The following is a 23,122-nucleotide window of genomic DNA, read 5'->3' on the forward strand; positions in this document are numbered from 1 at the left end:
AGAGGTCTGATGGCAGAAGCCGGGGCGCCAGCAAGGAGGGAGTTGCAGTAGTCCAGGCGGGAGATGACAAGAGCCTGGATGAGCACCTGTGCTGCCTTGTCGGTGAGGAAGGGGCAAATCCTCCGGATATTGTAGAGGAGGAATCGGCCGGAACGGGTCACTGATGCGATGTTTGGCGAGAACGACAGTTGGTCGTCCAGGATCACACCCAGATTCCTCGCGGTCCGGGTTGATGTCACCACGGAGTTATCCATGGTGATGGCCAGGTCTCGGAATTGGCAGCCCTTCCCCGGGAGAAACACCAGCTCAGTCTTGTCCAGGTTGAGCTTAAGGTGGTGCATCGACATCCACCCCGAGATGTCTGCCAGGCATGCAGCAATGTGTGCTTCCACTTGGGTGTCAGAAGACGATGCCACTGCCCCACAAAAGGCCAGGGCCAAAAGCCTAGCTCTTTTTCTTTTTAATATCCTCTTTAAAATTATGCCGTGATTAATGTGTTGGCTCCGGCTGGACAACAACTTGAAAATCGCTTGTAGATAGCCAAGTCCTGCACCCAGCCACAGCAGAAAGTCTCGTAAGATTCTAAAGATTTGTGACTTTTAAACTCCTGCATAGTGTAGTAACTTACACCAAAGACAAGATAATTTACTATGTCCATATATGTGCGCGGAGGTAACTGGTCCAGGTCTCTGTGCCATTCTGCAACAGGGAGCTCGTAAGGATCAATATTTTGGATGCTCGAGAGCTTCTCCAAATACCGCTGCTTTGCGCTTGTAATAAGCTTGTCCCTGTAAGGTCCCTTTTCTTTCGCCTTATCTTTGCTTTCTTTCTTTTTTTTATTATATTCGTCTCTGTCCTGCCGAAATGATAAATGCGGGAAATTTAAAGATATCTGGAATATATTGGCGAGCCTCCGTTAAGTTCTGATGACGTTGCCCCTGGCAACCAATAGCGTCTCCTGCCAACATGGCCGACCGGCTCACGTCACTCCTCATACTTCCGCAAACACTGGGCACGCTCATGACGTATGACGTCATCGTACGCTCTTCTGCGCATGCGGGATAGTATGGGGCGCTAAGCTGTTCACACAGCAGGCCACATACAGGTCGCATTTAATTGCAATGTGAACGACCTCACAAAAAAATCCGATTTCACAAAAAAATCGGAATTGAGCATCAAGGCCTGCAGTCTGAACGTAGCCTAAGTGCAGGCGATTTATTCTTATTTGCGCTGTAGTTGGAGAGGGTGTAGTTTATTTAATTTGCATACAGTAAGAAATGAATGAAAAAGGGAAAAGAAGGCCAGGATTCATGTTCATTTTGACACATTTGTTATGTTGTTGTGAAGAATTAAATGTTAACTAAATCAGTAAGCATTCAACAAATAATGTTTTTTAGATTAAAGTGTAACACATAACTGAACTGAAACACTGACAAGACAAATGTTGTATCTTTGTAAGTGGAACTTACTGTGTCAGTGAAGCACATGTTGAAAAACACTCGAGTTTTGTGGGTAAAGGATTTCGCCTGCCTGCAATTTTTGTGTGGGCATAGCGGACATGACGTCCTTGTTCCTCCAGGTTTGTTGCTGCTTGGTATTTTTTCCCCCAGAGGTCTGTGTGGTCTGTGACTCAGCTTCCAGTATGTCTGCTGGTACATCAGGGCAGATGACACATTGAGGTGGGGAGCAGTTACACCCAGTGACAGACCGAAGGACAGTCGGGCCTGGGAATGTCCTCATAGCAACCGCGGGCCAGTTATAGTTGTAATCTAAGTAATTGCCATTAGAGACGACGAAATCTTCAAGCATTGCGGCAGCATTTTATGTGTCCAATTGTCTGTCTCTAGCATCAGATAAAAATATTGATCAGTTTGCTTTTATCATTTGTTTAACTTTCATGTAATCAATGACTCATAAATTCATAGTTGTGGGAGAGCATCATTTTTGGTTTCTTTGCTTAGCCACAAATAAAAGATGCAAATTAAAATTTCTTTGGTTTGGTGTAGACTTACCCACAGAAGCCAAATTATCCAGTGATGAATGCTGCTGGCCCTCAACCAAGAACATATCATAATTTGTTTATTGCAGATTTAAACAGATTTCCATTACCAGCAAACAGTTTATGGTTTCAGTATAATCTTTACTGTATCATAGCTTCAGTTGGAAAGTGTGGCTTTGCATTCCTTTCAGGAAAAACACTATGCCACTGAACAACAGACCAATGTGACCAATCTAACAATTAAAAAAGAAAAACGGGGTTACTAAGTGACCTTATTTGGTTCGAGATGATGACCTTTTAACGTAATAATATCAAACATGTTAAAACCACACTATGTGAATGCTGTGTGTCTCCATCTGCAGTTACTTTCTTTTCCGTAAGCATAAAGTAAAACTGCCAAAAACCCAAGAGTGAGATCATGTCCATAAGTGAGTCCATAAGGTTTGGACAAAAATGTTAAGCTTGATTTTAGAGTATATCAAAAATATACAGTATGTTTGTAAGACTCATGAAAACCACATTTTACTGTAAAATACAAGCCTCAAATTAACCGATGCTGTTAAAAGTATCTACTTCTTTAAGGACTGTTAGAACCTCATCTTTAAGACTCTAAATCTCAGCATGTCTTAATACTCTGAACTGTGGATGCTGTGTACTTTCAGTTCATACTGTCAACCACATGGATGCAGTGTCGCAGCATGTTTTGTCAGACACACAACTCAATCTGAAGTTATTACGCTTATAGCCTAATTTGATCAACTTACTTTGATACTTTGTAATTAGTCTTTTCTTTTAGCCTTTCATGAGTACATGAGCATTTGGAAGCTATAGAGTAAATCTGGGATATGATGACCTTACATGGTGAGTAAAGGAAAATGTCATGTGCTGCAGCATTTGATTTGCTAATCTTGACTCATCTGCTTACACAGGCAAAGGAGTGAAAAAGTGTGTGCAGGGAAATGAGGAAAGAAGCACGAGCAAGAGCAGTTTGTTGCCAGGAGCAAGTCACTTATACCAAATTAATTTGGCACTTTGCAGTTGCAGTGATTTTTAGATAAATCGATAATGTTCATTAGCCTGGAGTAGCACTGATACGAAACATGAAGGGCTGGATGCAGGCGAGTAATGGGCTAATTGTGAATAAGAATAGATATTGTCTTGCATAGCATGCAGGCACAAATGGCAATAGAATGGCCCTAATGATATTAAACACCTCCTGGGTACCAGGTAATAAAAATACGTGATAATCACGGTATGCGATTACCAGTAAATATATCCACATTCTAAGTAAATCATAATGCCTAGTCGTACATCATTTTCTCTCTCTTTCTCTCTCTCTTTTAAAACGCATGCCCTGCCCACTTGTCAGTTTATGCTCTAACTCCCTCACTATCTGGGTTTTTCCCAGGTCACAGTGGCCTACAGAGCATACCAAGAAAAAACTAGGCATTGGGTGAACCCTTAAGAATGTGTTTGAGTTTACCTATCGCTGGACTTGTGTACTACTCCCAACCATGACAAGACACACAAATTTCAATGAAATATTTTTGGCTTCATGAATCCCGGAAGTGTAACCTTGAGCCGCAGGGTTCACACTCAAAACTTTTTTTTATGTGTGATTTAATTAATTTGGCACAGAGGATGTTGGAAATCCCCAAATTCAAGTCTATATAGCATTTCAGACTGCTATTAGCACTGGCTCACAACTCCACAAGACCATGGTCTACTGGATTAGAAGGAGCTAGGATCAGCTTTTATCTTCATCTACCCAGCAATCTGATAAAACTCAAGTCAACAGCTACCAAACTATGAGCCTGGTTACAAAAACAAATACAGAGACGAGCAAGCACTCAGACTGCCTTGTTTCACCACATGGAGCTCTGGTCACTGTAATAATAGAGAGAAAAATGCACCAATCAGCCACAACTTTTAAACCACTAACAGTTAAAGCAAGTAACACTGCTCATTTTGCCATTATCTGCTGAGAGGAACCGCTGCCTACATAAACAGACCAGGAATCAACCTTCTGGGATCTGATGGCATCTGTGGGAATCAATCTACAAAGATGCCATCACACTGATGCAAAGGACCTATTGTTACTGTCCTGGTATCAGACACTCCAGGACGTCCTCAGCCGTTTTTTTTGTCCTGTCTGCTCAGACACTTTTGGTGGTATGAGGAAGACCTACTATGTGGTCATAATTATGACAGTGTATATATGAGGTTGAGATAAAGGGAATATGACACAAATGAGTTAACTTGACTCAATCAATGCTGTGGACATGTATCTGATTTGATTACAGAATAATCTGTAAAACAAACAGTATGAAAGGGTGCATTTGTAGGTGCTGTAGCACCTTTTATTGCACTCTGGGGACCAGGCTTTTAGAGTGCAATAGTCATGAGTAATTTGAGCCATAGGTCTTTCAGCCATTTAGCTGTAGCAGTGCAACCGCTCAATAAACCAACCTGGTCTTGGTAAAATCACCCTGGGACCTCTTAAGTAATGCCAAAGCAGTTGAAACCAATGTAATGGTGTGTAATTCCCACCCAACCACAGCCGTAAACAGCCCTATTTCATTGAGGCAAGGCACCACAAAGACAGACATAACACCAACTCGGCACAGGTGTCCCACTCAGGTAAAGTTCAAGACAACAACTTTAAATATTCATTAATATAAATATCTCCAGACAAAAATGTATCATCTCGGCCAAAAAGATGAGCTTGAAGGTGGTGAGAGTGTAGTTCAAACATCCTTCAAGGTCAAGTTTGTGTGTGAAGTTCCATCATTTAATGAAAGGATGCCTGTTCTCTGACAGATTGCAGCCAGTCGACAAAGATTTTTGTAAAGTGATTGTCCCATAACACAATGATGCTGTTATCTCCAGCCCGAGCGCAGCTAGCCGTTTCACCCTCATTCTGCATTTGTGCCAAGCTAAAGCTAATGACCACTCTTACTCAAAATGATGTATGTTTGAATAGCTTGAATCTGTTAGCTTGAATCTGTGAACTTTTCGTTTAAATTGATTTTATTTTGCCAATAGAGGTTAATGTGAAGCACAAACAAATGGGAAAAAAAAATGGTAATAATGTTTTAGTAGGCATCACAGGTGAAGCTTTTTTTTAATTTTAATTTTATTTTTTACATTTGAATTCATATTTAGGGAGAGGCACCATTTGGAGTTAAAGATGAATCGTTACTTTGCCGAAACTAGTTTAAAAGGTTTGGAGTTTCTCACCATCTCTTGATTAGTCATGCAGACACTCCCCATCACAAGACCCAGTTAGTCAGGATGAAATCATCAAAACAAACTCTAAAAAACTTGAAAACAAAAGAGGTGATATTACTGGTTTCTGCAAATGACTCTATCAATGTTATTTGTTATTGCCAACATGCCTACTTTTCCTATGCTGATCTTGATATTTTTGATCCTGCCTGATCCTGCCCAAAACTCTGAGCCATCACTTTTCTGAGAACCTTGCCAACCTGCAAAAAAAAACCATGAAAGAGGGCTCTAGGCTACCAGCCAGGTCTACAAAATCATGTGGCACCCTTAACGCAGCTTTTAAATTGATTAACTGGGAGCTTTAAGAAACTTTATACAGATTTTATGTCTTTTCGCAAGACACTAGACAGCATTTGAGTCAAACATTTAACAAAACTCAACTATTAATTGAGTTTTTGCAGCAGTAGAATTTGAGATAAATTCTCTCGAAGTCAACCTCATTGTTGACAGTGTCACAGCAGTTTTGAACATCCGTTAGGTCTTTGTCTCACGGGAAGTAGATCGACTCTCGCACTGGTTTATTTCCAAATCCCAAAGCTGCCAGCTGGAACAAGAGAGATGTGAGGTCAAAAGGCAAGAGACGACAGACAAAGCTTTTAAAAGATAGAGCTGTTTGGAGTAGAGAAGAGTGAAATGAAGCCAAGACTGAATGCCTAGGTACTGCTGAGACTTACAAGTTACTGTAGCTACTAGTGGCATTCAGAATAATCATGTGGTTACCAGCTGGGTTACAAAAGGCAGCAACAAGAACAAAGAGTCAGTTTGTGGAAGTGGGCAGGGAAAGCAGGAGGAAGAAGAAGAAAGATGACTTGAACTTCGAACTGTTGGTGGACAGATCGTTTAAGAACACAAAATAATAGGCAGGGGTGCAGGGTGGATAAGAGAAATAGAGCATAGAATGAAAAGCACACTCTTTGAGCTTGCCTGCCCTGCAGATGACCCCCTCCTTTTTCGATTGCTTTTTCTCCTTGCACATTTTATGATCCAAGTATTTCCTCTCTAATAAAGTCGTCTTTGAAGTTCCCTAAGCTACACTACTTATTGCCAGGAGTTTAGACATCTTCTGCAAAAGTAACCAAATATTTTGCCAGCATTCTTTTTTTTTTTTTCTCTGTTGCTTGATGTTTGAAATATTTATTTTCACTCATGATTATCATGATTAGACACAAATCTCAGCTTTGAGAGATTATGGAAGGTCCGATTGCTATGTGTATATATTCACATGCCATAATAGACTTTGGAACATTTGTGTGTGTTTATACATATTTATATTTACCGTCCAAGTGGCAGCATATGCTCATAGGTCATGTTGATTAAATGTTTGCAAAGAGGCTTTTGACCAGTTGCCCCTTCACATGCTTAATGTTTGTTGTACAGCGAATGGCTGCTAAGCTCGCAGCGTGTGAGAACATTCTGGCCTTTCAGAACAAAACCTCTCGTTCAGAGTATTTCAACATGGCCAAGCCCTGCTCGTAAAGTTAGCTGGCTACAAACATCTACTCACCCCCTCCCTTGTTTTCACTGTTGGGCCTCACTCATGACTTCAGGTTCTCCTCTCGCAAAAGACAGCTAAGGAAAGTTGCACCATTGCATTTTCCAGTGTTAAATGGGTTTAATGGGATTGTTAGTGATACATACACTATATATTTTCAGCCTTTAATAGACAGTGCAGCAAACAATACAAGCGTAACATGGCATGTCTGTAAACCTAGGAATTTTGCATGAGGTCAGTAAATTATGTAACCTTAGAATTGAAAAAATAATATGATAATGATAAATTGTTTTAGTACTAAAACCTGGTTGATCCTTACTATGGTGTACCTGTGTGCATGCTTGTTATATAATTAAAAATGTGATAGTAACATATGACAAAAAAAATAAGGCAAAAAAATAAAAAATTACACAAGAATAAATATTCCCATTATAAGTACACTGATCAACAACATTAGGACCACCTGCCTAATATCCTTTTCATCCCCCCAAAAGAACTCTGACTTGTCAGAGTGTGAACAGAGAACATCTGAGTGTAGCCTGAAGGGTCTGGTGCTGATCCCTTTGCAGTATATGAGTTTGGTCCTGTAGGGTGTGGTCTTTGTGGAATGGGCTCGCTTCCTACAGATGCGATCAGCTCGCATCAGATTGACATCTGGGGATTTTAGGAGGCCAGTTGAACAACTCAGACTCTTTGATGGGTACTTTGGTTTGGACCCACCACTGTTCTGCTCGGGGAAACTGGAACTGTAGGGGAGTGTTGTTGCCATATTACCTATCAGTAATTTTAATGTTAAGACTGATTAGCGTGCACTCTGTTGTGGAAATTTGCTTTGGACCAGCCATTTTTAATCTGTTCTTCTCAAATATACACAGCAGACCTTAACATTTCTCAGCAGGAGTGGTACCATTTGTTTTTCATACACAGTAGTAGCAATCGAACACGTCGAGTGCCAATGCTTCAAAGTAATTCATTCAGTGTCCTAAGCTGTTGTGCTTGGACGTCCTTGTCAGTTTAAAGAGGGGTATTGTTAAATTGGTTAAATATAAAGCAGCAAAAACAGCATGTCAAGAAGGGCACTTTACCAAAGATCTCCGAAATGTGTCAAGCCCTATAGTAAAATCATAAAAACCAGCTGACATGACCCAATGTGGTAATTATAGGACTTCACTTTAAATAACTCAACACATGTTTGCTGCTGTATTCCCACAACATCCAGAAGGGTGGAGAGAAGTTTTATTAATCTAGAAGGATTTGCTGTTTACCCTGACAGCAGTACCACCAGCTATAATCCTCCTCTTTCCTCACTTGAAATGGTGCCACCCACACCTACGAAGATAAACACAGTTGCCCTTATGAAAACATGCTTATGTCCTCTTGGTTACTAATCTTCCCTCCTCAGTTTGGTTTTATTTAGTTTGTTTGAGACACACACATGCCATAGACTTTGGCTCCATGTGAGCCATGACTTTTGAAGGAGAGGACATTTCCACTTTGGGATTTTGCTGAGAATGTTCCTGCTGACTATTTGCAGACAGTTTTGGACAGTTCAGTTGAGATGTGGTGGGGTTTTTTCTCTTTTTTTTCCCCTTAACTTTACACTGATGCAGGACTTGTATTTCCAGCTTGTCTGCACAGTCTGACTGAGACTGTATCATGGGGATTCCTGTGTCAGTATAAAATGTCATGATTTTCAGAAATCCACGAGGACCTGCATTGTTTAGCCTTTGCATATTGCCAGTGGGGAATAAGTATTTGTGTCCATGAAATTATACAAATTTGTACAATATAATTCATGTCTATGCTGACTCTTCAGTGATATAATCTTGTTATACTGCATCAGGGCATTGATCTAATTGACTTTAGGGGGATATCACAGAAGGTCCCTCTGTTGAGATACAATTATACTCAATTCTAATTACCGAGGCAAAGATCCAGATAAGCTAACAGATTTCCTTGTGCAAGATGTCAAGCCCTCAGCACACTGTTTCCATGTTGCCTTAGTGGTGTGGATTTCTGAAAGCACACAAAATTTTAATTACCAGTGGCTATTTCAGTGATAAAAGACAACTGTTTATTTCCCTGGTATGAACCAGGGGATAATTGTCTTAACCTATGGGAATTGACAAAGTTCTCACAATGTAATCAAACTCGGCTGTCAGCTGTATCTCTACTCTATACATGGACATGTCATCTTGCATGCTGTATGTTTAACTTTACGAAGTTGGGTTGGTCCAACAATAAGAGCCAAGAGTGCCCCTGGTTTATTAGATAAAAAAAAAAAATGCATATGAAGAGATGCAAAGATGAATCTCGCCTGTAGGAGAAAAAAGATGGACACACAATGTACAAACAATGAAGGCCCAAGTCCCTTGTAGGTGTGTGTGATCCTTAAACCCTAAAGCTAGACATTAATGAATAGTCTGAAATGGACAAAGATGAAAGACAAAGTGGAATGTATTTTTTGCGGGGGAGGGGGGGTAAGTCTACCATACCCGCTTACTGTTACAAATGGTAATCTTCTTGAAACCAGTAACCGAATACACATATTTGTAATGCTATCCACCAGAAACCTCTTTGTACATCATATAAGAAATGATGAACCGATTCTCCGTTATCTCCCTGTACACCTTGAAGATGAATATTTAATTTCTGTTTTCTGCCTCAAACCCCACAGGCATTCCTGTAAGCTTTCACAAGCTCAAGATCGCTGAATTTGGGGTCATTAATTTGGAGTGGAGGTCACTGCTAGTCTGTGCTCCAGGCAGTTGGAAAGAACAGACAAAGCTGCCTTTAGCAGAGTGCATCAATTGTGCATTCACAGGGGGATGTGTCGGTTCCACAGAAAGGAGTGAGAGAGTTGTGAGTCAGAAGTATATGTGTAAGCAGTTATCTGTAATTATTATTGAAGTTGTGCGTTCAAGACCACCAGTGGAGAACACAGACTGTCAATTTTAGATGTTATTATTCATTTATGGAAAGAATTATCATTTCGATGCTGTAGTTTTTTTTATTTTTCCGTACAGTCTGCTCTACGTTTACAAGTCTGTGGAATATAAAGTTGCACTACACTGAACTTATGTGCAGCTTGAATAATCTCTCAGGTAATCAGCCTTTGGATTTCCTGCTGTGCAAGTTGTCACATCCCTTTTGCACTATCAAACTCTCCCTCCAATGAAATGTCCCAGGCCTAACATAGTGCCAGACACTTCCCTTTCATTATCATCCAATCTAATGTGCTCATTTCCGTGCCGAGTGCTGTTATTACAAGCCAAGCCTGAAGACAGACCCCCCCCCCCCCCCCTTCAAACACTTCTTAGGCAGCTATTTGATTTTTTTTTTAATTAATCATTTCTGTCTAAAGGGTGATGTTGAAAGTCCAAAAGCTTGCAAATGCACTCAAATAAATCGACCAATTCAAGGGGCGAAGAATAAATGCAGGGAATAAAAAAACAAAACAATGGGATGTAAAATTAATGTGCAACATGACAGGGTTTAGCGAGGAATTGTTATGGGCCTGATCAGTAAAGTGCTGTTTCAATGAGAGGACGGAGCTCAGACTTCATCAACACATTGCTTACATCACAGGACACAGATTCTTAGGTTCAGCACTTTTATGATTGCCTCTAGTCATATTCCCATGAATACATTGAAGTGTGACTATGCACAACCACAAACTCACTGACATACCCATGAACACATCTATTTAAACACACTCACTTGATCCATCCATAATCACTTTATCAGCCGTGCGCTGCTGCTGGAAGCATCAATTGATTTGATATCTGCACGTCATTCCTTTTTAGTGTTGTAGAATGCTCCATGATGAAAGATTAGCATCAACATGTAATTCCTCAAGTAACGTAGAGGGTTCTATCTGTCTGTCGGGAAACAAAAGAATGCGTTTAATCTTTGGTGGGAGACGTGGGTGTCTGTGGGGAGCCTTGAGCACTGACTGAGGGGGAATATTTTTGTTTACATTGAGTGTAGGTAAGATAGAGTGATAACATTACATTAACTACTGCGCTTTGATAAAGATGGACGTAGAGATTTGTGTGCTTCAACATTTTCAGTGGGACATTGTTTTTCTTTTAGTTACTTTTTAAGCTTCTAACCAGCAGGGTCTTTTTTCAATTCTGAAATTTTCTGCATGTATTTGTTTAAATCCTTAATAACTATTGCAAGTTATGTTGTTAAAAATGGCGCTTTTGTTTACATTGGGTAAACAAATTGTCCAGGTATTATTGTTAAAAAGAAAGGAACAATTAACCTACTATTTATCCCTGCTTGTTATCTTCTGTGAACATAAAGCACACGTGGCACAATAGAGTATGATCCTGACCAACACTTCATGGGTATTGGAGTTGAAAGCTAGTCCCCATCTAGCTTTGAACCTCAGTACCGAGGCTGATGTCGATTTTTCCCATTTCAGTCTGTGTGATGTATTTTGGCATGTGGTCATCCCTTGACAGACTTTGGCTACACAAAAATGCTACATCTGTGTTTGCTAAGTTTGAAGTTGACTCAGGACACGCTGAATAATTTTCTTTTTCTTCTCTTTTTTTTTTTTCTTAAAGCCCGCAACAGAAATTGAAAGATTGTCTCTAATTTCTTTTAAAATTCAGAAATGGCAGCATTCACATGCATTTTTAGAAGGAACATCAGTCTTAATAGCTTGAAATATCCTGGATTCATACAGAATTCGTTCAGCATCATTTCAACCAGCTGAGTTTGGTTGAAGATGTGAAGCTTGACTGTTAAAAAAGTAAGAGGCATCTCACTTGCACCCCTAAGTACAGATCATGGCTATTTCTCATTGGCATTTAACAGTGAGAGAAAAGGTTAAAGATGTCACATTTTAGACTGTATTTCTAACAGAGGTTTCATTTTTGTATTGTAAAATTTATTCTAGCCAAATAAACTATTTTATTACTGTGTGACTGAAAAACTTTACCATTATTTAGCTTCACTGTCGGAAAAAAGTTGCTTTCCTGATATAAGAAGTTGAGATTAAATGGTATGTTGCCATTTTTCACATTTATCTTTCACAAGGCCGGTTCAGACATATTTTTAATTGAAAATGTTTTCAGTCGGAGATGAAAAGAGCAACATTATGTGAGTTCAAATAAACCAAATCTGATTAAGTCTTGATGCTAAATGTATTGCATAATATACATTTACATTTATGCATTTACCAGACGCCTTTATCCAAAGCGACTTATGAGGAAAAAGGAAAGCTAACAATCGCGTTTATTTCAAAGAGCCATTTACAATAAGCAGTTCCAACGTCAAGCGGCACCTGGAGTGATAGTGCAAATATTTAGGTTAAGTTCGGTGCAGTTCAAGAAATAGTGCAGTGGGGAAATAGAAAAAAAAAAGCATTTAGATGTGTCTGTGACATGCTCGAGTTTTGTCTTGGACAATAGAGACCTTTAAGGTTTTTAGTTTATATTGGAAATGGTGCTGTGTTACAGTTGTCAGACTGGAATACAGATGCGTATGGACTGCTGAACATGATGCGAGTTCCAGTTTTTTTTTTTTTTTTGTGTAGTTTGACAGTGAATGCACACAAAAACTCCACGCCAACAATGTGAAATCCCACTTTACCAAATTGTTGAAGTGCAGCCAAGTCATGTTGAAATACGGCCGTTGTTATGTCAGGCAACTAATCAGACTGCTCCATTCTTTTTCTCCCAGCTATACAGGTAGAGTCGTTGGAAACGGTTTGCACGCTCAGAGGCAAAACCCAGAGGTCAAAGTTCGCAATGTGGACCCTACAATGGTTGAGGTCAAGGAGAGGTTGGAGCTTTTCATCCAGGTAGGAAGATCTTTACTTGTCATGAGGAAATCTCTCGTCACTAATTACTTTTTCACACCGACAGAAATGTCTGTGTTTTACCCTTCAAATGTAGTAGTTAGATATTATGTCTCATACATAATATCTAAGCCACCAGTGAGTGCCAATGAGGTCAGTATAAATTTATAGATAAAAAGAACGAATAACAATAACAACAACAAATGAATGTATCCCCATCTTAAGAGATAAAACCGATTCCAGAGTTAACTTATAATGGTTATGAACAATTTTAACCACAAACATCAAAGTTTTTTTTTTTAATTAGGACTCCTCAAACAATACACGATGACCGACTGAAATGCCCTTGCCATTTTCTTTTCATCCAAATACTTGTTTTGAGAAAAACGCTTTGGATTTTGGGTGAAAGGACACTGACAAAAAAGTGAATTACTGTGGAAAAAGAAAAAAAAAGAAAAAGAAAGATTAGAGGCAGGAGCAAAAGGTCAGGAATGAGTGACAGATAGGCACAGATGACACAAGCAGCTTCAAAGTGACACTGTTTGTCATGTAGATGGGGTTTAGGGCTGAAAAGGCACAAGAAGAAAAGGGCCATTTCAGACTGTCCCTAGAGGCCATTTGAGGAGACAAACGGACTAAGATTCAGTTCCCCTTTGCCTGCCTGCCCTTTTGTTGCCCTGAAAATTATGCCAACACATAGTACACCAACCATTTCTCACACTCTATATCCCTTTCGTTCTTGTGTTTTTAACCATTTCTGCACGTTTTTGATTCCTTGTGCTTCTGTAACACATCAAATAAACTTTCTTTGCTGTGTTTTATTAGTCTTTTATTGTCTCTAATTGGTGCATTTCTACTTTGCTCATGTTTTAACCAGTATCATCACAGCTATTTTTTCCCTGCCCCGTTCATTTGTATCATTTGTCACTCATCATTCATTTATCTCTCAGCCAGCCTGTCAAGCTGTCTGCCACTGACAGTCTAGACCTCAACATCCCATTGTGCATGGTTGCTGTCAAATACCTTGTTGTCATAGAAACTATGCAAGGCTGAGCAGGTGCCCTGTTGACATTTACAGTCTGAAAAGCAAGACCGATTGGTAGAGCTTGGCTGAGCTTCATGGTTATTCCAGATAAGAGTGAAGGTTCAGAGTGTTAAAGTGCGATAATGCAGGTTTTTCTACAATTGCAGGAATACATTACATCAAAAGTTCCCACACTTTCATAAAGAGCTATGGTATGTTTGAACTGCTAAGCATCAAACAAAATAAAAAGCTTGTTACTTTCTGTTGTTTACTTTCTGAAATCAAGCACGTTGGCTTTAAAATGCACCCATGGTTGCAGCTAAACCTGATCACTCTCCGCATGGAATCATATAGGTCAAAGGGGTCCCTTTTCCAACAGCCAGTATAGGTTGGAACCCTTTCAAACTCAAAAGTCCTATGACAGCCCTAAAGGTACACTCCTTAATTTTGATGAAGCATGCTCGCGTCTTTGTTCCACCTCATTGTTCCTTTCAGCGTTTAACATTCAGCTGAGAGGTGCAATTTGGAGATTTTAATTGTTATCTTAACTGAATGAGTGAATGCATGTTTCCGTGGTCAAAGCAATTCAACTTTCAAATTTGAGCCTCACAGTTTTTGAGCAGTTACCAATGCCAAAAAGTTATTGTTATTGTCTCTTTCTCTGTCTTTAAAATGCCTTCGCTTTCGCCACCTTCTTTTGAGCAAACAAGATCTCATCTGTCGCCAGCTTTCTTTATAACACAGCCTTCAACAGATGCTGGATCATTATACAGGATTTCTCCAGGCAGGAGAAGTCTGTTCATAAGTTTATTTGTGGATTGATCCCATCTGTATCGCATTCTGAATGACGGACTTTAGTGGACATTTTATGTTGCCTTTTAGGCTGTTAATTTAATTATACTTCACAGACAGAAAACATTGTTATTTCAGTTTAGATTTGTTCCACAGTTAGGCACTATACAGTTACAATGCACCAATGTACCATTGCATTACAATATACCATAACTACTGATAATGAGGGCCATAAATTGACCATCATTTCTGCAATGTAAATAAGATACCCATTTCTTCTTAAACGTCCAAGCTAAACAACCGTTACCTTCTTAGCTGGTTGAAATTGTGGTCAAATTATTCTTAATAAACAAATAAGTGACTGATTCAAAACTATGACCATCATAATTGCATCTTTTTTTTATCTCTTAAAGCTTCTTTTCCGTTCAGGCTGACTTGTTGGGCTATAATTATTGGTGAAAAACCACTGTTCATAAGAAGCTTCTGTTAGTTTAAACAATTGTTCTTTTGATCTTGACACATTTCCCTGTACCTCCAGTGCTTTTGCTTGGTGATTAGCCATCAAAGTGTTTTTGATTCTACGCCTATTGTTGTGATTAGATGCTGAACTCAAGACTTCAAAAGAGCAAGATTGAACATTTAATCCTATTATGTGATATAATGTTCAACAATAAATGCTCATAATTTGTAACAAGAATGACAAAGATGTTTTATAGGTATTATTGAAGATGTAATTGAATTTTAACAAGGTTGATGACTCATCCTTTTTTCAGAGCCATGATCTTCTTTTTTTTTTTCGTTTAGTGATACACTCACACAAATTTCTAATTTAAATAGAGTTTATGAGGAATTGTGAGCTGTACTGATCAGTCAGAGCAGGATATTCAGGAAGTAGGTGGCTCAAAAAGTTTGTCTTTTTCACAGAAAACATGTAAATTTACAGAGGGAAACTGAGCGAGGATATACCAGATATAGCCTACTTTGCTTAGCTAACCATAATGCCACGGGTATTCTCCTTTATCTCAATCATTTTTGTAATCTTTTCCAACCAAAGGTTAACAACTCCTCTGATATCGACAATAGTAGAATCTATCTAAAGTACATTTACTCAAGATACTGAAGCGAAATTACAGACTGCACAAGCTATTGTGAGTACATCTAAACTGAACCCTGTAGTAATTTGCAAAAGACTTATCTCCAATGATGAGCTAGACATATGGTCAGAATAGAGTTTTTTGAGCACATGACACATGAGCACATTGACCTGTATTGTTGGAAAGAATATCAAAAATGTTCTACCTCCTCTGAAGCACACAAGCTACTGACAGGATGCTCAGTGCTGTCAGCAAGCATCCATTCGCCATCTTTTGTCGAGTTCAATTACTTCAGAGTTAGAGGTACGGTGCCTGTATTTGCTGAAAAGCAAAAACAACACTGGCAAAAGCATACTTTTGAAAAGTAACTCTCAGTGAGTTGATTTGAACTATACTTACTTGTCACTTAATTTACCTATTTTACTTAAAGGTTTTGCATTTACATAAACATCTGAACTGGTCTTTGAATAACCTCAATTTCTTGGATTATGGAGGCTAAGACATTTATACAGTATTTTAAACCTGCTAAAGCTTTATTTAGACTTAAAGCTATGAGGATTGGAAAAGAGTTGCTGATGTATTTCATACTCTTACCTCTAATCTACCCATGCCATTTTTATGTATAAGCACTCAGTGCTGCATGCAAACTTTGTGGGAGACCCTGCTCCAAACCCTTTGTATGTGCACAACTTCCACTTGTTTGATTCGCACAATCACATGACTCGTGCTTGTACTTGGACAGTTTTGCATGCTGGATGAACACATACAATACATAGTTTTACATCTGCATTCGTTGTTCATCTAGAAACAAAGTCTAGAAATAACATACATTAACATACAAAAGGCATCACTAAATGTCCTAAAATTTTTCTAAGCGCGGGGGCCAAGTTATGTACCACCCTATGTAAATCCTCTGACTATTCTCTTTATTGCCTGTAAATATTACTGAAGTGGAAAATAAATGCTCTAAAGTGGATTTTTGATTTCCAGCCAGCAATCCAGCTGGTTTTGGGTGTGGGTCCTTCTACTAAACTTTTTTTTTTTTCCCCCATGTGATTTTTCAGGTCCAGGTCATTTGTCAGTTTGTAAATTTGCTCTCTGGTAAACATTGAGTCAGCGACAACATGCAGTTCAGGAAATAAACACCCCCGACATTCATTCTGAGGCTTTATTTCTCTTTTTATTTTCCCCTCAGACATAAAGACCCACATCTATGCACATACGCAGAAGGGATCATTAGAAATGGTGGAAGTTTCGTTGAATGGATAGTTCTCTGGCATAAAAATCCATTTCAGAGAGGCCAGTTTTATGTGTGATTGATGAGGCTGACTAGTGTTTTGCTGTCTGGTTTGGCCAACAGCCTGGCCAGGTTCCACATCAGAGAAGCCTTGCTTGGTTTTAACACACACTCAGCAGATCCCTACTGTGGGCTCAGTCAATTCATGGCCCTATCAGCTACTGCACAGACCTAGAGTTACTGTGTGCCTTCATTACTACTGACATTTTGTGCATGCTATTTAACAAAAAATAACCAACTGACTCTTAAAATCATTTAGATTTAGACACTTCAATATGCTGTCATGGTGTGGGTCTTCCATGGCTTAGCTGTGTCTGCAGCAGTCTTTAGGGGCTTGAGCTTTAAAGAGTCCAGGGAAGAAGAAAGAGCCTGGGCTGAGCTGGCAGCGTGTCACAGGGCAGGGACAGATTCTTTCCACTTGAAGATGATGGAGCTGGTCTTCACAGGAGCTCTGACTCTTTTTGCTGCTGCTGTGGCAACTATACAGCAACACGTATCACTGTCCAGCCCTCTCTGTTGGCTTGGTAACCAAACCTCATAGAGCCAGACTGTAATTTGATCATGACGTTTTTTTTCCACCATAATTAGATACAAAGCTCATAAATATCTAGTCAGCTGTAACTTTTTTTTTTCTTTATTGGGTCATATTTGCGCCACTCTTGGGTTTTAATTTTTTGAAGACAGTGAATCTTGTCATTTGGACAAGGGTGTTGTTATGGTACATAGTTGTGAAAATCCCATTTCAAAATTTTTTTCCATCTTACATGTCATGCGCTTGCAAAACAGATGTGAAAGCACCACGTTCTTAAGGTTGTCTAGATGAAGGATTACAGGCTTCTGTGGCTTCTCATATTTAGTAAATATTGGACATGGAAGGAAGGTTTTTTGAAAGATTTATATCATCTGGTGAATGTGTGTTCATTAAAAATGTTGCTGATGACCATAGATTATTAAAAAGTGGAAAAATGAATAGATAGTTTGTAGACAATGTAAAATGAGGTCACTTTTTATTTTTCCACGATATTTGCAATATTTACGTTATATGCCGTGTAGAGGCTGCATTGATTAATTCAGCATGTGGGATGATTATTACCATAATAATGGCCCTTCATGGTGAGTGACCTCAAGTGGTACCTTGTCAAGGCAGCTTTTCAAAGCCTTTGTGCTGCTGCCTTATAAGGACTACTGAAGCCCAGTTTGATGTAAAAAATGCCTCTGCTTCCCAGCAACACAAGAGCAGACCTCAGTCCTTTTGGCCTCACATCTCTCACAACAACTTTTCATCAACTACGGTAGATACCTGTTGGAGCATGCTTGGAAAAATGCAGATGTTTCACAAACTGTCTCACATTTTTCAATGACATTTCCATCCTTCAACAAACAAAGTCACAGTTTATTCGCAAAGATATAAATTACACACACACACACACACACACACACACACATACACACACACACGCACACAATCGGCTCTAGTCAGTGCCAGAAAGGTGCAGGGTGTGACAGCCCTACATAACACTGTGCTGTTGTGACTGAGTCATGAGTGTTACATGGGATCACAATCAGCAAGGTGTCACTTGTGGTTAGTAACAGAAATCGGCTTGCACCAACTTGTCGTGGAGGGGTGTGTTTCTCTGGTATTGTTTAAAGGTGCTCAGAGCATTACTCAGACATTTGGGAAATGAACTTGTTTATTTAAATTTTTTGTTTATGTAATCTGGTCTGAAGCTAGGACATTTTCTTTGGAAGAACAAATTTCTTACACAAAACAACACCATGTGAGCGCTTTTAGGTCATGAGATATGGAGGGGAATATCCTGTGCATTAACTGGTTCAAGACACATCTTTTTGTGTTTTTCCAGGAGTATTTCTGACTAAATAGACTATTGTAGACCATCTCTGTATTTCCTTCCATGAATTGTGAAGCTAAAACAGCTTGACACATGGATTCAAATTGTGTGATTGTTAAATTTATCATTGCTCAACACATAGGCGTACTAACAAAGTAAAAACTCTACAAATATTAGCTCTCACTGGACAAGATTTAAATGACACAAAGCACATCAAATTTGACCTTTTTTGCTTAATAGAGTTCATTGGGTGTATTATCTTTTCTTGATAGGTTAGTTGACCTTTTACCCCTTGTTTGAAGCATCAATTCCTGTTCTGAACTTAATGGCCCTCATTTATCAAGCCGTCGTAGAAAGCATCGTTGATATGAGCGGAGAACTCGTCGTACGCAGAGGCTCAAGTGAGATTTACAGAACATGCGTACCACACCAATCCCATCGTAAGACCGAGCGGCTGTTGATAAATCCGGCGGCTGAAATCCATCGTAATGATCCTAACCACGCCTTCTACAAAAGGGGGTTGAGAGGCCGCACCTCTAGAGTTTGCGACATGGATAGACGAAAGGCGGCAAAGAAACGCTGTCAACAGCGTTGGCGATGTAAATCGCAGACCGGACGAGTTATGTATTTTCCCCTACTGTGATGGTCAATAAAATGTGTGGGGGGGGGTCCAATCCAGGTTTGGATTTGAGTGCCTTGGAGGAGAGGGTGGCTGGCCTGATCGGAGCTACGTCCTCATCGGGCGTGCCAGGGAAACTTGACAGATGCGCCCATGTCAGAGCTCGAGAATGGTAAGAATGACTGCACACCCAAGACGTTTAAATAACACAGTTGCTTCAATATTCAACACAAATGAGGTTCCTAATCAAACTAATAGTTTTCATTCACAGATGAATCCGAAGTGGCATCGGGCAACCTGACCCCCGTCAACATCCGAAGCCTCTGCCTCTGCCCACCGGTCTGCAGCGTCACACCGGCCAGCCGTGTTGACCACAGAGGCGAAAGACAAACAGAGATTGTGAAGTGGATGATGGCTTTAACACACACCATGCAATCTATCGACAGTATATTGAAAGACATAAATGAAACACTGAAGTCACAGAATAAATGCTGAAAGAAATCCTTGTTCTCCTTTCTTTTTTCCTTGAATAACAGAATGCTTACCAAAAGTCAGAATCGCTGAATAAGTTCCTCTCTCCTCCTGAGCGCTCTTGGCTGTGCAGGCTAGTGGTAGGGATCTCTGGGTGCGGGGTCCTCTGGATGTACATCTGGAAATGGCACTCCAATTTTTTGGGCAATGTTATGGAGATCCCCGCATGCAATAATAATATTGCATACCTTTTCGGGCGTATAGGGTTCCCCCCGCAGCAAAGAGACAGATCCAGCTTTAGGAGCCTTATACACCTCTCCACAGTGGCACGCGTGCGCGTATGCGCAGTGTTAAGCGCCTCTCCTGTTCGGTGTGAGGGTGCGCGGTTGAATAATGAGCCATCACTCTTCCAATTACGGAGTTGTACTTGTTTAATTTATTTAATTTGCGTTTATGTTTATATTTATGTTGAAGTCAAATAAAACATGGGCCTTCTTTGAAGTAATAAGTCTGTAATTTTAACCTAGAGATTTGTTGCGACTCCTGAGGCACACACTAGTGACGCTGCTGTGTTGCAGTCACCGCAAGTCAAAATGGAAAAGTGCGTACACCGGCCTCAGACCTGTCGTGGCGATTTCATCTTTCCTGCGCTCACGATGGATTTGATAAATGCCAACCTTTGCGCAGAAAAGAACGTACACATGACCTACGCACGTTTTTCGTCTTACGCAAGTTTGATAAATGAGGGCCAATGTGCTTAGCCTCACACATTCATATAACTATGTTTTTCTGTAGGTCTGATCAAATTACTTTCTTTTATTACCCCAAGAACCCTCCTAGCTTAGGTTAAACCAAACTTAGATTACCATTTTACCAAGGTCCATATATAAGCATAGTTTGCCACTTGGCAACCATCTTGAAGCATTTCAGAGCTATATGTAATTTTAAAGGTCACAAAGGGTTTCCGTAGCATTAAAGATGCTGAGAATTGTAACTTGTAAATAGTGGTAGCGAGATGATTTTTTTTTTTCTATATGAGCTGTCAATCAGGAGGCTCATCCTGATAGTCAAACCCTGATGAGTCAGACTACCCGAAATCACCATGCACTTTTATGTTGTTTATGCATGTCTGTATGTTGCTTTGTGGTATAGCTTTCAGGGCTTTATTAAATTTGAACTTTTTCTTGGCAATTGGACAAAAAAGGGTTTCTCATTAAAATGACCAACGAGGCAAAATTTCTCAACTCTTAGCTTGGATAGACTGGATCCATTGGCTTCATTGGCTTCATTTTTACCCATGGAAAAGGAATACAGCAGTAAAGTACTTGGAATTCAAACACACTTTTGAATGGATTTCTTTGCACATGTTAACAGTAGCAGTGTAGACTTTTTTTTTTCCAGACACTGAGTGTTATAATTGCTCTTCAGTTTAGAACTTACTGAATTTGCCAGTGAAGGCTTTCAGTTACAGAACTGTCCGGACACTTTTTAGCCATAACAGACACCAATGATCCACACAAACAATGCATTGTGTGCCTTTCAGAATCATCTGCTGTGCATGGATGAACTGTGGGGCTATGTCCTGTTACTTTTGTTTGCAGTTTGTCACTCTATGCAGAAGGCTCCATTTCTGTCTCTTCGCCCTCTTGCTTGGAAAATATGCTCATGTTTCTCTCCCTTGGCTGCCTTTTCTTGGTCATGCAGTCTGAAAAAAAAGAGAGTTCAGCCACTGCCTCTGAAGCCAGACACACATACAGTTAAGGCCCAAATAAAGTCTGTCATTCATTTTGTTAGTGATATCAAAGATTTGAATACTTTTCCTTCTCTTCCTATTAAAATAGGAATAGATTTTACTGCTAACAAGGTATATGAATCTTCCCGCTGGGATTTTGGACCACACCCTTTTGGCAAATATCCCCAGGTCCTCTTTGCCATCATTCAAGACTTTAATTCTCCTAACAGATTCTCAATGGTGTACAGGCCTGAACGCTTGCTGAGCCACTCCAAAATGTTGATACTGTTTTCTCTTAACCATGTCTTGATCACTTTGGGTGTTTGGGATCGGATTGTCCTCATAGAAGGTCCAATACTGCCCCAGGCCAGTTTTTAATTTATATTTAAATTTACGAAAAGGCTTTAAGACATGATACCTTAAAGGCTTTCGTCTTTGTCTTATTTCCAGCTAAAATAAAGTATTGGTTACCTTCAAATTCATGACAGATAAAAAAAAAATTGGCATGAATCTTGAAAGCTGAACTATAAACTATACATGTTTCTTTTCTCTCTGTTAACACTTTCTCACAAGAAAGCATAATGGACCTCAAAAAGAGGCAATCAGAATTTTCTATTTAAGGGTTGAGAGGACTTTGAGCTTATTACTGTCTTTTTCCTTCAGTCCCTTCCAGGTTTTTTCTTCCCTTCTTTTTTTTCCTCTTTCCATATTTGCAGTTTTGCCACCACCACCTTCCATGATATATAACGTTTCCCTCTGAATAGTCACATTAGGACAAGCACTTCACTGACAAAGGTTATGAACTATTATCCCGATTTAAAATTATGACATGAAGGCACAAGTATGGAAGCCCAGAGCGGACGTGGTACGTATAAACTTTTTTTGATGGTTTTCTCGAGATGACGAGATAATTATGTCGTTATAACGAGTTAACGAGTTCATTTACCGATGGTTTTCGCCACTTTTTCTTCCCAGTCCGCCCCTGTTTATATGTGTTTATATGTATTTCTGGCAAAGGAGTACCCATTTTTACCCCCCTTTCATTGAAAACTGAATAAAGTAGCCTGTGAATCAAACATGGAATGTGGAGCGTTTGTGTAACCATTCTGCTTGTGAAAATGCACAAAGCACATCCCGCTGGTGTGACAAGCTTTTCGTTTTCTCGAGATAACGAGTTATTTATCTCCAGAAAATGATAACGGCACCTGTCGTGCATCATTCGGTAACCATGGAGATGGCCTGGTCCCCTCAGCTGGTCACTAATGAAGTTGACTATATCAACAGGATCACTTAGGTGTAAACGCCTATTGAGCTGCAGTCGAGCGAGCCGTCTCCTTAAATGACGCGGGCTGATATGAAAGTTATCTCTACAAGACAAACAAATTGCGAACACATAAAACACATATAAACAGGGGGGGACTGGGGAGAAAAAGTGGCCTCGAAAACCATCGGTAAATTAACTCGTTGATCACTGATCGTTTTCTCGAGATAACAACATAATTATCTCGCTATCTCGAGAAAGCCATCAAAAAAAAGTTTATACGTACCACGTCCGCTCTGGGCTTCCATACACAAGCACTTACACAAATACCAAATTAATTTTGGAATTGATTGCCAATCCCTAGTGACCGGAGTTCTTAACTTTTACA

At 39.7% G+C, this 23,122-nt stretch overlaps 1 protein-coding gene across 2 annotated transcripts in view; it reads left to right on the forward strand.

Annotated features, from left to right (window-relative positions):
* Nucleotides 1-23,122, forward strand: part of LOC142399072 (glypican-5-like) — a 116,305-nt gene that overhangs the window by 53,010 nt on the left and 40,173 nt on the right. For both annotated transcript variants that reach the window (XM_075483454.1, XM_075483455.1), the window contains one exon: nucleotides 12,477-12,597. In XM_075483454.1, the coding sequence (XP_075339569.1) occupies nucleotides 12,477-12,597 (121 nt within the window). The remainder of the gene's footprint in view (nucleotides 1-12,476; nucleotides 12,598-23,122) is intronic.

Source organism: Odontesthes bonariensis, chromosome 14, assembly GCF_027942865.1.
Source record: "Odontesthes bonariensis isolate fOdoBon6 chromosome 14, fOdoBon6.hap1, whole genome shotgun sequence".
Classification (NCBI taxonomy): Eukaryota; Metazoa; Chordata; class Actinopteri; order Atheriniformes; family Atherinopsidae; genus Odontesthes; species Odontesthes bonariensis.